Raw genomic sequence first — 16,492 nt, 5'->3', positions numbered from 1 at the left:
TATATATATAGTAATTCAGAAAGATTAGATATGGAGAGAACAAAAGGAGTACCTGTTTTCTTTAAAAAAATCCATTTATCAATGTTAATAAATTATTTTTTCAGCTGATAAACAAAATATGGTTTGTATAAAATATTCTAAAAGGTTGACAACTAGACAGTTATTACAGTAAACTTTCTCCTCTCTACCTGTTAGTCTTGTCTATAGCCTGAAAGAAATGATTGTTGAGGGGGAAAAATCGACACAATGCATCTTACACAAGGATGTCCTCCACCAGGGTGTGAAGGGCACTGGGATTGCGGATCAGTTTGTCAAGGAAGCTGACAATGTCAGTAAATTTTGGTCTGTGGTTTCTCTCCTTCTGCCAGCAATGGAGCATCAGCTGGTGTAGAGATGCTGGACAGCCCATGGGAGCCGGAAGTCTATAGCCTTCTTCAATGGACAGAATGACCTAAATGCAAACATACATAGGTTAGTCTCTTACTTTTTGGAACAAATAACACAATATATGCTAAATTATAATTCTGTTTTATATAGGAATTAGAGGCCAAAATTTTGGTAAACATGAAAATTACTTGTGAGTACAAGCAGCCCAAACAAAGATAAATACACAAGTTGCAAGTATCTACATTAATATCTGCTGACACCTCTTTGAGGAAAATGTTTTTAAACATGAGGTATTCAGAAGGGTGGTTAAGCTTCATCACAATTTCAAGTAATAGTTCCTGTGTGATTTAGCTGGAATGTCTGAAAACCCAATTAGGACATCAGAAAGTCAGCATTGGATTGATGCATTTTGTGCAAACCACCTGTGGCAAATGTTTTAAGTAAAATTATACCTCTGCTGAAGCACTGAACTTCTGAGTCATTTTTTATCCTTTTATAATAATGTCAGTGTGTATTCTTTTGCTGGCTATCATTCCTTCTTTCTTCTTTATTGCCTATTTAATTTCTCTTTGCTTACTTCTGGCTTTCCCTTAGTCTGACACTGATGTGATTATGAAGTCCTCTCAGAACTTCTAGGGTCATTCAATCCTTGAAATGCTATCAATGGTTACCTTAAGGCCACAGAGCATTAGGGTCATTCAGCCTGAGTATCCTTGGGGCCAGCGCTGTCCAATTGAACTTTCTGTGAAGACAGAAATGTTCTCTCTGTCCAACATGACAGCAAGTAGTCACGTGTACCTGTTGAGTGCTTGAAATGTGGCTAATAAGACTGAGGAACTGAATTTTGTATTTTAGTTCATTTTAATTAGTTAAAATTTAAATTTAAATAGCCATATGTGGCTAATGGCTACTGTACAGGACAGTGTGGCTCTAGTGAAAGGAATCTTACGAGAAGTCAAAGTTAAGAGTAACAAATGATGATAGTAAGTTTTTTTGTTTGTTTTGTTTTGTTTTACTTAGGAAATCACACAGAAGATAAAGCAGGATTATCATCTACTTCATATACAGCCCACCTGAGAATTTCCTAGTAATATGATATAATTGACTCTGAATTTATACAGCTTATTTATTTATTTATTTATTTATTTTTTTTGTGTGTGAAGTGCTCAAAGGATTCATGTGACCCTTTATTCTTATATCCTCTCTGGGAGAAAGACAAATAAAAGGGTTCATTCCCCATTTTTGAGGTGGGAAACTGAGGAACAGACTGATAGTTAAAGACAGGCACAATTCAACCTCATCCCTGCCCCTCATCAACAATAGAAATACAAAAATGCAAGTGCTAATATTGCTAACAGGAGACCTCTCTTTACTGTAGCAGTATCTACATGCTTTCTTTCTTAATTTCTTTTTTAATGGCCACTATTTGACAGGACCCTGAAATATCCATAATTTATGCTAGAGGCAGTTTGTAAAAAAGGAGCAATAATATGCCTTCCAGAACCTCTTAGCTGCTAAGCTTTAGCTTTTTTGTAATAGGGGATTTCTCACAACCCCATCAGTGTCTTTGTGACCAGAACACTTTAACCCATCAGGATAATAGCATTTTTTTTTATTCATTTTATCTCATTATTGAACAGGATTTTTTTTTACCTGTTTTCTGATTATTTTTGCTACTGAATAGGCTTGGATTTTAAGATATTTTACAACACTTTTTAGTATATCAAAACTACTGTAGATAGTTTTGAAAAGTAAGAAAAATAGTATAGAAAAGGATACAAAAATGCTGATTTGAAGGGGCACACACACTCCCATGTTTATAGCAGTGCTATCAACAATAGCCAAATTAAGGAGAGACCAAATGTCCATCAACTGATGAATGGATTAAGGGTTAAAAGGGTGACAGGAATAAGGAGGGCACTTTTTGGGATGAGCACTGGGTGTCATATGTAAGAGATGCATCACTGGATTCTACTCCTGAAGCCAAGACTACACTGTACGCTAACTAACTTGAGAATAAAAAAAAATAATAATAATACTAAAAAAAAAGAAAAATAGGATAGAATTCCATTATAAAAAGACTTTAAAATCCTACCCTAGGAGAGCTCTCTAGTTGATTGACCACAGTTACCTAATTATAAGTGCATAGAATAAAATAGATGACAATTGAGGCCACACTTTGAAGAAAAAAAAAATTAGCTGCTTTTACTCAGTATTCATCATGTGTTAGGTGATTTGCATGTTCATTGACTGATTAAAATAACTCAGTATGGTAGTTATTATCTCTATTCTTATTTATTTATTTATTTTAAAAAAGTCTTATTTATTTAAGTCATTTCTACACCCAAATGTGGCTCAAACTCAGGACCCTGAGATCAAGAGTTGCACACTCTTCTGACTAAGCCAGCCAGGTTCCCCATATTATACCTATTCTTAAGTGAAAAAATTTAGACTCAGAGAGGTTAGGAAAATTGCCTAAATCCACACAGCATAGATGGCAGAGTTAGCATTTAAATCTAGTTCCTTTAGCTTTCAAACTTTTCCTCTGACCATTCCTCAGAAATGTTTTTCAGTTCTCATGATAACATCTTCTGTTCCAATTTTATATCAACTAACACAATTTTAGGAGTGATTGCCATGTTACCTTTTGTCATGGCACTTGGCAATTGGACTTCGATGTTTTTATCTGGATCCTGAATTTTATATTCTGGGTAAATCAAACACATATTTACTTCATAGTTGGCAAAATGTTATCTCAGGCTGAACAGAGTCATTTCTGAATGCTTCTGAGTCTTGTACACATTTCTGTTATTGCTTCTATTACATTGTATTGTAACCATTCATCTGCTTTTCCTCTAAGGCTATTCATACCTGAAAGCAGGAATTATGTCTGTAGATTTTATATTCTCATCATTTAGTATGGTGCTTGACACATAAATAAATGTTATTGAACGAAACCAACGCTATTAGAAGAAAATTTTGGATTTGTTTTGGTAGAATAGCAGATTATTAGAAAACCCAAAGTTTCAAGCTACCCAAGATGGATTCATGGTACAAGCATGACAGCATTTCAAGTCCCCTCTGAAGGAAGTATTACTAAAAAATTGGTGCGTCACGCAGCATTCTCCAAAATGATCTCATGATCTCACTCTGGCTTGCTTGGACAAAAACTGGTGACACTGGGGCTTGCTCTTCTCCAGGAGAGAAGGACTGGACTCAAACTCAACTTTCTGTAAGACTGGTGGCTTCTTCCTCCTGTCTGGAGGCCACTCCCAGTGACCTCAAGGTCACTCTCCTAGACAACTCTCATAAACAGTTAACACCCAATGCCACAATGATTGGTGCCAAGCAGGCTTTCATATTCTCTTCTGACAGAATTGCTCTCATAATTGTTCTGTAAAAGGAGAGAGTGACAAGAGAGTGTGGTCCCTCATCTAGAACTTTTACCCATAATGAATTCAGTACTGTGTCTGGCCCTACCATGCTTTTCTGTGGGGACAGTGGGAGGATCGGGGTACTCATGACTTTTCTTCTTGCTGACCTCTGACTTTTAAGTTTCCTCAGTCATTTAACTCATGACCTTGTGAAATGTGTTGAGCCCTGGTTCATGTCAGGTGTCAAACATGAAGGTTCCTTATAGGATAATAGTAATAACAAGAATAACAACAGTGACAATAACATCTAACACTTAATGAGAGCCCTTGGATACTTCCAGGTACCAGTTCTAAATGATTTACATGTATCAACTCTTTTAATCCTCACAATAACCCTATGAGGTAGGTACTATCGTTATCCCTACCTTATAGATAAGGAATGTAAACATAGAGAGATTTAACTTGCCTAAGATTGCACACCTAAAAATTCTGGCTTTGAGGGAGCCAAAGAAAGATTAAGCAATATGATACACAAATGGTTAACAGACAGCAACATGTTTCTAATAGCTTTTTAAATGTATTCATCCAAAGATATATATATATATATATATATATATATATATATACACACACACACACTATATATATATATATATATGTATATATATATATATATATATATACTATGTACACTATATATAAGAGTTAACAAATGAGTAAGAAATACCTCTGTCTTTTGGAAACACATATTCTGGTGAAGAAGACTGGGGAGTTTGAATACAGTAAATGCCAGTAGAACAGGGAGTTACGGGAGCATGTGGAAGGAGTGCCTAACCCAGTCTTGGGAAGGCTTCTCAGAGGAGGTGAGCTGGATCTTACAGGAAATGGAGAAGGTAGCAGGGTCAACTGGTCAGGCTGAAGGGAGGGAGATGTGACCTGATCAGGGAATGAAAGTAGATTCCTGCATCTAGACTAGAATCTTCAAAGAGAGGACTGGTAAGATTTGAGGCTGGAAGGTTATGTAAAATTATATTTCTTGGGATCATGAATGGTTTTGTATGCTACAAATGACTTTTTTGCAAAGGGTTTAGGGTTTTAGCAAGTAAATGACACCAGATTTGCCTTTGGAAAGCTCGCTCTGGCTGCAGTGTGGAGAGTGCACCTGGGATGGGGAGGGGTGGGAGGCCAGGAAGGAGGCTTGTAGGGATCCGGGCTAGAGATCAGGATGGCCTTAGCGGAGGCCATGGCCGTGGTGTACAAAAGTGGACTGATTTGACAAGAACACATGATCGGGTTAAGATTAGATATGGCAGGACAGGTTTTTGAACTTGGTCAACTGGTAAAGACAGGACACAGGAGAAGAAAGAATTTGGGGGCTGGGTGATGCTGTGCTCAATTTCCTATGAGCTTTCTGGTTTCAGATTCAAGTAACATATATACCTCTGTGAGCTTATTACCTGCCAAGCTCTGGACTAGGTGTTTTAACATAGCTCACTTTATTTAGTCTCTATTTAGGTCTCAAATTACCTTATTATGTGAGTATGGTTATGCATATTTTATAGGTAAGAAAACCGAAGCTCAAGCTGATAGATTGTGTTGTTATTGCATAGCTAATAATCCCCTGAAAAACGGACTGATAAGATCATCTTGATAGCCTCTGAATCACGGTAGTGGTTGAGAACATCTGTGCTGAGCCTTGAGCCACATCCCTGACTTATTCCGCCAGAATTAGGCCCTGAGTCTCTCTCACGCTCTCGCGCCCTCCAGGCTTCACTCTCACCTATGTGCGTGTGCCTGCCACAGTCACAGCGCATGCTTGGCTATCTCTGCTGGGTTTCAGATCTATCGCCTACATGACATAGAACTTCATGAGGCTGTCATACAGATATCTTAGATTTATTTCGTACAAAACCTATCCCATTCCTCCTCTGGAATTCCTGTCCTTTGCAAAGGGTACCGCCGTTCTTCTCATGACTCAAGGCAGAGATCAAGGAGTCATGTGGATCTCTCTCTCTGCCTTGATACTCAAAAGTAACTTAAGTTGTTCTGATTCTACTACCTTCATGTATTCCAAATCTGCTCCATTTTAAATTCTCCCAATGATTTACTCCCCATTTTGATAACAGCCTCCTAACTGGTCTCCTTGCCTTTCATTCCCTTCTCCTATCATCTCCCACAGCCCATGCAAAGCATTCTTGACTGTGGGGCTGTGATCCCATCCTCCCATATCTGAAATTCTGCAGGAGCCTGGCTCCCAGTCCCCACATTTGGCTGTGTCCAGATTTTTGCTCTGGCCACCACAAAACACTTGTGCTCTTTCAGCTGGACGAGCTGAGCCCCTCAAGAGCAGCAACTGTTTCTTTTTTCCATAGGTTTCCAGCATCCAGCACAATGCCTTGTCAAGTCAAAAAATAGTTTCAATGGTCACATATGTGATCTATGAAAACTATTTTATGGGCAGCTTGAGAAAACCTATATTAACCTTTATCTTCATAAACATGTCTTTTGTGAGTAGTTTTGTTTTATAGGTGTTTTCTGATTCCTTAGTTAAGGACTGACAAGGAAGCAGAAGCATATGGGGTACTTTGTCTAAAAGACTAATTGAGGTTTGTTGTTTTAGGATATGAAGGGGTGATGATTAACTAGAAAGAATTTTGTAACAGTTTGGTTTATGATAGTTGTAGGCTGTCATCCTGTGGAGAAGAATTATACAAGGTTAAACCCTTATTTAAAAATGCAAGAAGAAAATTAAAATAAAGTGAAAAAATATGAAAATGACTGCAGTAATAATTTCCATGCAGAGGTAGAAGGAATTAGATTCTGTCAGAATTTATTATCTAAAACCTGGCTGGTTATTCTAAACAGACTGTACTGGTTCCTTGTCATCGACACTGCAATTTTTAGCAGCCTAGAATCAACATAAGGCTCAGTTGGGGCACGTAGCAGACTGTTCTGTTCTTGCTGAATCTGATGAGTTTTCCAATTGTGTTGACAGTTTCTGAATCAAAGCAGGAGAAGGTGCACCTTTTATTAAACCAGGCAAACAAGAAGTAGACAGTCAATATGAAGATGCTGAGACATCCCTGAACGATACCATTGAACAAGGACCGCTCGGGCTATGCAGGGAATCACATTTTGTGTTATAAAACTGCTGAGTATCTCCAAAAAGAAGCACACTGAATTTAGTTATTCATACTTTCTTTTAAAAGAAACTGTCTCAAAATTTTAGTCTACTGAAATGTATACTAGTAAATGGAATGTGAAGTGATTTTATTTTTATCTTCCCTCTAAATATTCATCATCGCTTTGTGGAAAACCTATAATTTCAGGTAAAAGGGGGAAGGTGAAGCAAAGGGTCCCAGTATACACTCACTTTTTGTGATAATGATTACTTATACATATTAGGATATTTGAACTTGTAATACAATAATACTGAAAACACTGGTAATCTATTTTCCTAATATGCAATATAAAGGTTGGATCTACATGGGAGAGAAAAAAAAAAGAAGGAAAGAAGTGGTCATAAGTAAATAACATTTATAATCTTATACTTATTTTGTTATTCAATATTTTTCAACATCTAGGATTTAAAATTCAGTGAAAGGCAGTCAAGACCCAAATTAAATTCAGGGTACAGTAAGAAAAAAGGGGGATAGTGTGGGGAATGAATAAGGTACAGGCAGAAACAATTTTTTTTCAGAGGCTCATTTGTAATTTGTAGATCATTAGGGCGTGGAAACTGAAGATTTCCTCGTTTTAACTTCAAGATGAAAAGTTTCTTAAAAGTCTACACTTAAGGCAGTTCTCAAATCTCACTTTTTGGAACTCACCATAGAATGTCAAGGACATATAAAATGCATAGAGTGTTTGTCCTCAGTAGGTTACCACCTTTTGGACTGTTGAATGAGTGGACAAAATGGGGAACGGTATGAACCGTACGACTTTGCAAGGTGAAAGGTTGTTGATAGTAAGACTTGTCATCTGGAAAAGCTTTTACCCCTAACAGTAGAAAGTCATGCTTGTTAAGACAGATAACTAACACTTTATATGTAACACTGCTTCAGTGAGTAAGTCATGGAAAGAGCATTAGTGAAGGTGTCACTTGTACTGCATCAAAGTCCGAAACTGTCACTAACAAACTCAGTAGTTGGGCAAGTCTCTGTCTCCTCATTAAGGAAGAGAAGAGAACTGGATTTAGTACTTGCAAGAGTACCTTTTAGCTCAAAAAGCTGTTTCTAGAGTCACTGAAATTGCAGTCTTAATCTGCAGGACCTTTGGTAACATCTCTGCATCTTGAGTTTTTGTAACCTCTATGTCTAGATTTGGCCTTCATTGAATGGTCTGTTTCCCACAGAATTCCAAATGCAAATGCAGGGAGACAAAAATCTGGACAGGGCCAGAGTCTGTCCTGATAAACTAAGACTGAGAAGCTATGGAAAAATAGTTTATGAGTACAAAGAAAAGGGAGATTTTAAAATGTCCTCTTTGTAAATGCTCCAAAGACAGCAAAAGATGGAACAAAATTTGTAAGAGCTAAAGATTGTAAATATATTTCAATATATAAATATATTGAAGGTATAATTAATTTTTTATGAAAACATTACTGGCATGTATACATTCTTCAGCTTTGTGGTTGTTTGGTTAAAAAAGGTTCCCTTGGAAATTACACCGAGGTAGTAGTATATTAGTTATTGGTTTCCTCTACTTAGAACTTTACCTTTGAATTATTTACAATGGTGATTAATTGCCTTTCATAATATCCCCTATTACTCTTGCCTCTGTAGCAGACATGCATTATGCCAGTGTAATTAGTATGAATTTAATTAAAATGTTGCTATTTTCTATGTACCAATAGAAGGAATTATTGAAAAATTGAGAAAAGGAAGGCCATTTTGACAATTGCCTTGGTAGAGTACATATTCAAAGAAATGCAAAAATTCCCTCGGTAATATGGAAAAGTTGAAATAATGGGAATGGGCCTTTAGCAATTTCCTGTATCTTCCACAGATCATTACACAAGAACCATTACGTAATAAAGAAGAGTTTGGAAAATCTAATCAGAGACAAAAATTGGAAATGACTGGACTCTCCTACTCATAAAACCATACTGCATTTCTAGGTAAGTGGATTCTACACATCCACCATTCTTGGCTGAAACACTGATTTATAATTGAAAAGGTTATAGAATTATAGGACAAACAAGAAATATGGTAAAAGGTTATTTTCTTCCTTCATAAATTTTGAAAAAAAGGAATCAATTCAGACAAGGTCAAAAGGTTCTTTTCAACCATATCACCTATAAAAGGAAAACCATGAAGATAAACTCCAATTTTGTTTCTTCAGGTAAGTTTCTGAAAGCAATCTAAAGCAAAACTCATTATTACATAAAAACGTTTGAAAACTGAAGGGAACAAAACCCCACAGAAACACTGAGACAGCATTATGTTTCCTTGTAAGCTTTCAAATGAGATGATCCCTGATACTGGTTATCTTTTTGGGAAACTGAACTAGCTTAGTAGCATATGCCTAAATGATACCATACCCAGGAGACATTAGGGTTTCAAATTGCTTCAAGGAGACTTTTTTTTTTTTTTTTTTTTTTTTTTTTTTACGGCATTATGTCAAGGGAAAAACTAAAAACAAAACCAAACCCGACCCAAGACTCTGGTCTTGTGTTCAGATCATTAGTTTGAGCCAAGTCGCCTCTCATTTCTGTGGCATTAGTTCTCCTCCCTACATATTAGCTCTGTGGGGATTTGGTTATTTGTTTCCTGCTGTTCATGTTTTGCTTCCATTTTCTTCTGTTAAGCACATTACAGAGTGTAAGTGTTGGGAGAACTGCAGTGCCCTTGGTGTCATCTTTGGAACCTGCATAGCTCCTAGCATTACATTGTACTTCCACTGTATAATAAACAACAATTATTTTGAACTTGAATGAAAATAACATAAAAATTATCCAGCAGTATCATAAAAAAAAAGCTAGAAAACAGTAAGGAGCTGTGCACCTTCAATGTACCTGTGACACGTTTCTGCTAGTAGGCTAAATTTGTCCATCATTAGAATTTGATTTTAAGCTACTGCTGTATATATTTTGAAGAAATGTTATAAAAATGGTACATTTCATAAATTTTTAATATCAAAACCCAGAACACTGCAGAAAAGATTTATAATTCCAAACAACAGTGAGTCAATCTGCATTCTTTTGCTAACAGAAAACAATGAAAACACTTCTTGTATGACAGAGTGGCATACATAATTAAAGATGCTTTGATTTCGTTATGTAGAACTTCTGTGGTATAGAGATTTCTTTGAAAATTAGACTTGCACAGTATAGCTTGGGGGCAACTTGGTGGCTCAGTCAGTTGGGTGTCCAACTTGATTTCAGCTCAGGTCACCACCTCACAGTTCATGAGATTGAGCCCTGTGTTGGGCTCTGCGCTGACAGCATGGAACATGCTTGGGATTCTCTCTCTCCCTCTCTCTGCCCCTCCCCTGCTTGCTTGTGTACATGCTCTCCCTCTCAAAATAAATAAATAAACATAAAAAAAACAAAAAAACCATGCACTTTGGAGTAAGCAGGGGGCTTGAACTTCTACCAATGTTCTACCAAGTTCTACCAATGCTAGTAACCTTGGATAGGTTATTTAAACTTTCTAGAAAGCTTTAGTTATCTCACCTAGAAATGGGAATAATAACAGGATTTATTTTAGATAGTTATTTTCAAGATTAAATGAGCCATAATCTAAAATACTTTCTTAGAAATGCAAGCTATGTTTATTACATTTCATTAATTAAATACCTTCTATGTACCTGGTGTTTTACAGACATTATCTCTAATTCTTTTGAATCCTGCAGTTGAGTATTCTGAATACTGTTACAGACAGTATGTCAAAAAGCTGAAAACCACTTTCCTAAGATAACACAGCCAGTGAACTGTGGAGCTGGGATTTGAACCCAGATCTTTCCAGACTAAAACAGTGATTCTTCACTGGCTGTGATTCGTGTGCCCCATCTCTGACTGGAGACATTTTTGGTTATCATGTCTGGGAAGGTGGTACTGACATCTGGTGATTAAAGGCTGAGGACACTGCAAAACATCCTACAATGCACAAGGCAGTCCCCACAACAAAGAACTACTCAGCCCAACAGTCAATATGTCAACAGTTCTGAGGTTGAAGAACCTTGCTCCAAAGCTCTCATGATCTTGCCAATATACCAGCTCCCTCACTAGAATACAATGATGCACAATGTTAATGTTTTAGTGCCCTTTGATACTACAATAAACAAAGTTGCTTTTGAAAACTATGTATACCAAAAAGGACAAAACAGTCTATCTCTGGAGGTATAACTACTTTCCTTTGGGGACCTCCTCTCTCACTGGGTGTGATTATGTGGAAGTTTCCAATCACAGTGCTCCACCCACCTCTAAAGGCACAGGCTGGTACATAAAGCTAGCTTGGCCAATCACAGCATCAATTTCCTTGGCATGGTTTTGGCTCAGGTTTGGGCAGGACCCTGACAGAGCCAACCAGGAGTCGTCTCTGGGATTGGTGTATGAATTTTCACAGAGGAAAAATGTTTCATTCTGCTGAGGAGTCCTGAGCCCCAGAGTGTAAAGAATACAAGAAAGAGGACCTTTGCAGTAGGAGAAAATGAGGTCCGTTGACCTAGGGAAGCATTAAAAATCCTGCACGGTCCTTGGGATTCAGCACTATTAAACCTTCTTAGTCTCATGAATGAAAAAAAATTTTTTTTTTTTTTTTTACTTAAGTTAGTTTGGGTTGAGTTTTTGTCATTTAAAATCAAAAGAACGCTGAAAAATAGAGTTTGCATACTTTTTTGGTATATTAAAAAAAAAGAAAACCGTTCCATTCACACAGTGTTGTTTCTAATAAAAAAGAAGGCAGTATGATGACTACACTTGAGGAACGCACATTCTATTTGGGGACAGGGCTGAGATTTACAAATGTCAGAACTTCACTTCCTCATCTACACAGTGGCCTCCTTGAGAGCAGGAACTGGGTTTTCTAGTTCTCCATCCCCATACCACATGCACACCTGGGCCCAGTGACTGGCACATGTTTAATAAGTAACTACTGAATAGCTAAGCAGATGGCACCTGCTGTAATGTTTGTTAGGCCTTTTATGGACTAATCTTGTATACTCTGTTTTTTCTCAGTTCCTTTCCCTAATGTACAGTACCACTGACCTTTGGGAAACTCATTATATTATTCAGTAAAACAGATTCTACAAACTCAGAATTGCTCATTGTAATAAAATTTGCCAGGGTCTACAGAATAGAGGGACTATTTTATAAAAATGATCTGAAATTTCCTAAACTCATTTAAAAGCATAAAACATGTTAACATTCCGTATTTAACTAAGCCCATAGCTTAGTTAAACTAACCAAAATGTAGTAAAAACATAAAATATTCAAACAGAACATAGTTGGATTTTTATTGTCTAAAATATTACTTTCTTTATTTAAAATGCACCTTGGCAAACATAAGACTATACTTTGACCAAACAAATGAGAAATGCAGAACAAATAGAGAATAACCAACCAGTATTTGGAGAGGAGCAGGTGGGGAAGTTTTGATTAAGCTATTTCTGCTTCCAAACAGAAATCCTGGTTATAGGATCTGTCACAGATATGCTGACTTCCAATATGTTACGCTAAACAGAATTTCAAATCTTTACAGCAGCAGCAAAAAATAGTCACAAGATACATAAAGGATTTTAGCTCTTACCGCTTTCCCCTGGTCTTGTATTGATCTGAGGACCTCAAGAGTTTGAATCCTTCCCCCACCCACAACTTCTTGTTCTCCTCCTATTTTTAGATTCTTGCTTGAATACTCTTTGGTAGCCACTCAAAGACTTTGAAAATTGCCCGCTTAGTTCCTATCTGGTCCTCAAAAAGCAGCCAAGCTCTGGGTGAAGGGAACATTCAGGTTCAGCCTTGTGCTCTGGGCACTGGCAATCGTGAACAAAGGAGAGTGGCCTTAATGTCAGGAGTCTATTACTGGCTGCAGCAGCTTCTCCTGGTTCCAGGTATACTCTTTGTGGCCAAATGAGGTTTAATAGACAGAATCATTCTCTAAATGGTCATCTTGGCCACAGGTAATCAATACACATGGCCAGAATGGCTGGGCAAGCTATTGGGCAAGCTCCAGGAAGGGAAGGGTTGACAACAGAGTTTGGAACTCTCTGGGCAACAATTAAGAACGGTTTACATGGTAGTCTATGTTGGAAATTACTTATTTGGACATTTTCCCCTCAGAGGCTACTCTCCTAAAAAGTCTGTTTTGTGGTATGGTATCTTAAATTTATATCTACTCTGTTCTGTGGAAGTCCTATCTCATTCTTGGCACCCTACAGAGTTTCAGGAATGTCCTAAACCTCAGAAAAGAACAATTGGAATCATTCTTTTGCTGAGACAAGTATGATAATTTCTTCAGAGATTATGAAAATCATAACTTATTATTGCTGAAAGGGATATTAAAAATCTAACCCAGTCTTTTTATTATATTTATTGGTCATGAAGCTGAGGCACTTTGAAAATTAAGTGACTTTCATGGTTAAATTATGGTCTACATAATAGATATGGTTACTAAATTGGTGGCACAGTCACTTCAGCCGTTAGATGATAACCCAGGGGGCAGGAAAAATAATGGAACTTCTCTTTATGTTTATTTATCTCATCTGATATAATAAAGATTATTTATAAATATTTAATAAGAATGGCTAATTATGACTTTTATGACCACATAGAAATGACTTCTATGAATGTATGTGGCAATATACATGTTGTATTCAAAATCAGTGCCCTAGAATTTTTTATCCTCTTTTCATGTTTTTCCCCAGAAACAGTGGTTATCATGTTAGATACTATATCTTTTACTTATGTACTTTGTTTACAGTGTATCTCCCTTCTGCTGGAATGTAAGTTCCATGAGGCAAGACATCACCAGCCCTACATGGAGAGCTCTTTGGACTGTAAACCAAACTACCAAGAAAAGAAGCAGTTATTTCTTCTTCTCTTTTCCTTGCCCATGACTTATTCTAGAAGTTTATGAGCATGTGTTCTAATATTACCATTAAGTCACTTACTATAGGATTCTAAGGAAATCATGTTGCTTCTGGATGCCTCAGTTTCATAAGCAAGTTGGACTTGGGTTGGACTAGATAATCTTTTTGGTCCCTTCCAGGTATAACATTTGTTCTCTGTTCTATTTCTAGTTCCTAGAACAAAGAAAGCACCCAATAAATGTTTTTAAAGGAATAAATGAATATATTACTGGTACATAATGTGCAAACAAATACACGTATGTCAGCTGTGAATGCTCAAGAACTTTTTACCAGTGAGAATACATTATTTGTAATGTTTGGAGCCCTATCAGTTCAGCAGTTTTTGTTTGAAGCATGCTAGGGGGACTGGTTAAGGGTTAAATGGGGTACTAATGAAAGAGGGTACTTGAAGTGAGGGCTCTTCTGTTCAGTGAAGACTGTAATTCATCAGGAAAGGATTTTTTTATTCTAGAGATTTGTTTGAATGGCCTATTTTAGTCATGAGAAAGTAGGACAAGTAGGCAAGCATTATTTTGGGCTTAGAGTAGAGTAGGAACTATGGTGACTGAATCCAGGGCTTCCATTACCTTGGATAACAGGTTAAAAAAATGATTTCCTTTGGGGATCATAGGGGGCAAATTTCTGCTTCTGAGATTCATTTTTTTTTAAAGTTTATTTATTTATTTTGAAAGAGAGAGAGAGAACAAGCAGGGGAAGGGCAGAGAGAGACGGAGACAGAGGATCCAAAGCAGGCTCTATGCTGACAGCAGACAGCCTGACATAGGGCTCAAACTCATGAACTGGGAGATCATGACCTGAGCTGAAGTCAGACTCTTAACTGACTGAGACACCCAGGTGTCCTTGATATTCAATTTTAAGAAGAACGGAGGAGGTCACAAGTTGCCCCAAACAAGGTCCAGCAGCAGAGAAGAGCAATGACATCCTTTGAATAAAATTCCCAGAAGAATAGTAGACTCTAGCCTGGCCTGGATCCCAAAGTCTAAGTTTTGGGAGTAGAGCAGATATTGCTTGTTATGGCACACTCTATACCTCAGGGAAGATGTTCTGCAGGGCCTAGTCACATGGGCTCTTTTCATGATGTGCTTTGGAGGACAATGACTGAACAGTGTGTATGACCTCCAACCTGCTGCCATGTAGGGTTCTAGACCTATCATTCTTCAGAGTCGGTAGGCCCCCATAGGACTGAGCAGGACTCAGCTTCAAAAGTAACACTCTATGGCAGGGAGAAATAATAGCCATGGTGAGCTAATCAAAACGAAGTTTTCTCTATTCCTGGTATTAAAACTTTCTTTGTTGCTGGGTGAGTCCTTTAGATACTTGGACAACTTGAATTTGGGATGGAGTAATGGGGTCTGATGTACGGAGGGACTGCCCAAGCAATTGACTAGAAAAAACAAAAGAGATGTGAAAACTGTTTTACTGAGTGTGTTTAGAGATTTTCTACAGTTACATGGTCTTTTTTTCCTCTTTTTTTAAACCTGTGAACATTCAGGATCACATTAGAGGTGATTTTCCATTAGTATTGTTTCAGAAACCATTAGATACTTTGGCAAGTGAGTGGACAAAGTCCAAGTTCTGAGATGGAAACGTGTGAAATTAACATATATTTTCAGTTCTGACAGTACACTTATTTGCATTGTCAGGGTACTTACATTCTCTGATTACTGTTTTTATCTCTTAGGAGGTCACAGAGAACTCTCCTGCTGTATAATATTATTAATCACCCAGGTAATCTTTATAGGTCAAATAGAAACCAAAGAAATTGCATAAAGGGTCACATATCTCAAAAGAACAATATCAAATGTCATATTGATAATACTCTGCCTGAAAGAATTTGCTCTTTTTCTTCTAAAATATCTAGTTTAAATTAATTTCCTCTTTACAGTGGCGCATTGCACTGCCTTAAGGAAGAAAGGAAAAGTAAACATTATTCTTTGTTTTTTGTTACTTGTAGATCAAGACAGTTGCATTAGCACAGTCATACTGCATTAAAGCAATGAGTGTAGAAGTCTCAGATGTAAGATGTGGACCAGGTACTCACATGACAAAGCCCATCAGCTGGCCCCTATGACACCCAGGACAGCTCAGAGTGAAAGGTTACTTAGCTTCTCAAACTCAGCCACAGACCCTGAACAAGCTCTCAGGAAGATAAAGGCTAATCTGAGGGCAAAAGCATATTTGCTCCTCAGGGCTAATGTGTTTATATTTAAAAAATAAGTTTAACTATTGGGGCACTTACATCTTGATTAGACATTTCCCAATAAGGTCTCTCTCCGTAGGACATGACCTCCCACATGACAATGCCATAGCTCCATGCGTCACTTGCCGAGGAGAACTTTCTATAGGCAATAGCTTCTGGGGCTGTCCACCTTATCGGAATTTTCCCACCCTGGAAAACAAATTGGAGATTTCTCAGCTGGCTCACAAGTATATTAAAAAACCAAGTGGCAGTCCAATTAAATAGATTTTGTTAGAAAGATCTAAATACTGCATGATAGCATTGGCATTTTAAATAAAAGTAAGAGAACCAGAATAATGTTAAATGTCAGAAATATCTTTCCTATAATAATTATTCAGTGAAAACAACTTTAATGGGAAATAAGTCACACTTCAGAAATACTTTATTTCATTCATTAGAGAAA

At 37.3% G+C, this 16,492-nt stretch overlaps 1 protein-coding gene across 2 annotated transcripts in view; it reads right to left on the bottom strand.

The window, feature by feature from the left end:
* Positions 1 to 16,492, bottom strand: part of EPHA6 (EPH receptor A6) — an 867,849-nt gene that overhangs the window by 12,617 nt on the left and 838,740 nt on the right. For both annotated transcript variants that reach the window (XM_042998967.1, XM_042998968.1), the window contains 2 exons: positions 16,090 to 16,239; positions 258 to 451 (listed from right to left, as the gene is read on the bottom strand). In XM_042998967.1, coding sequence (XP_042854901.1) covers positions 258 to 451; positions 16,090 to 16,239 — 344 coding nt within the window. The remainder of the gene's footprint in view (positions 1 to 257; positions 452 to 16,089; positions 16,240 to 16,492) is intronic.

Source organism: Panthera tigris, chromosome C2 (assembly GCF_018350195.1).
Source record: "Panthera tigris isolate Pti1 chromosome C2, P.tigris_Pti1_mat1.1, whole genome shotgun sequence".
In the NCBI taxonomy this organism is placed as follows: domain Eukaryota; kingdom Metazoa; phylum Chordata; class Mammalia; order Carnivora; family Felidae; genus Panthera; species Panthera tigris.
The sequence above is the reverse complement of the archived record's forward strand: the minus strand, read 5'-3'. Positions and strand labels throughout refer to the sequence as shown.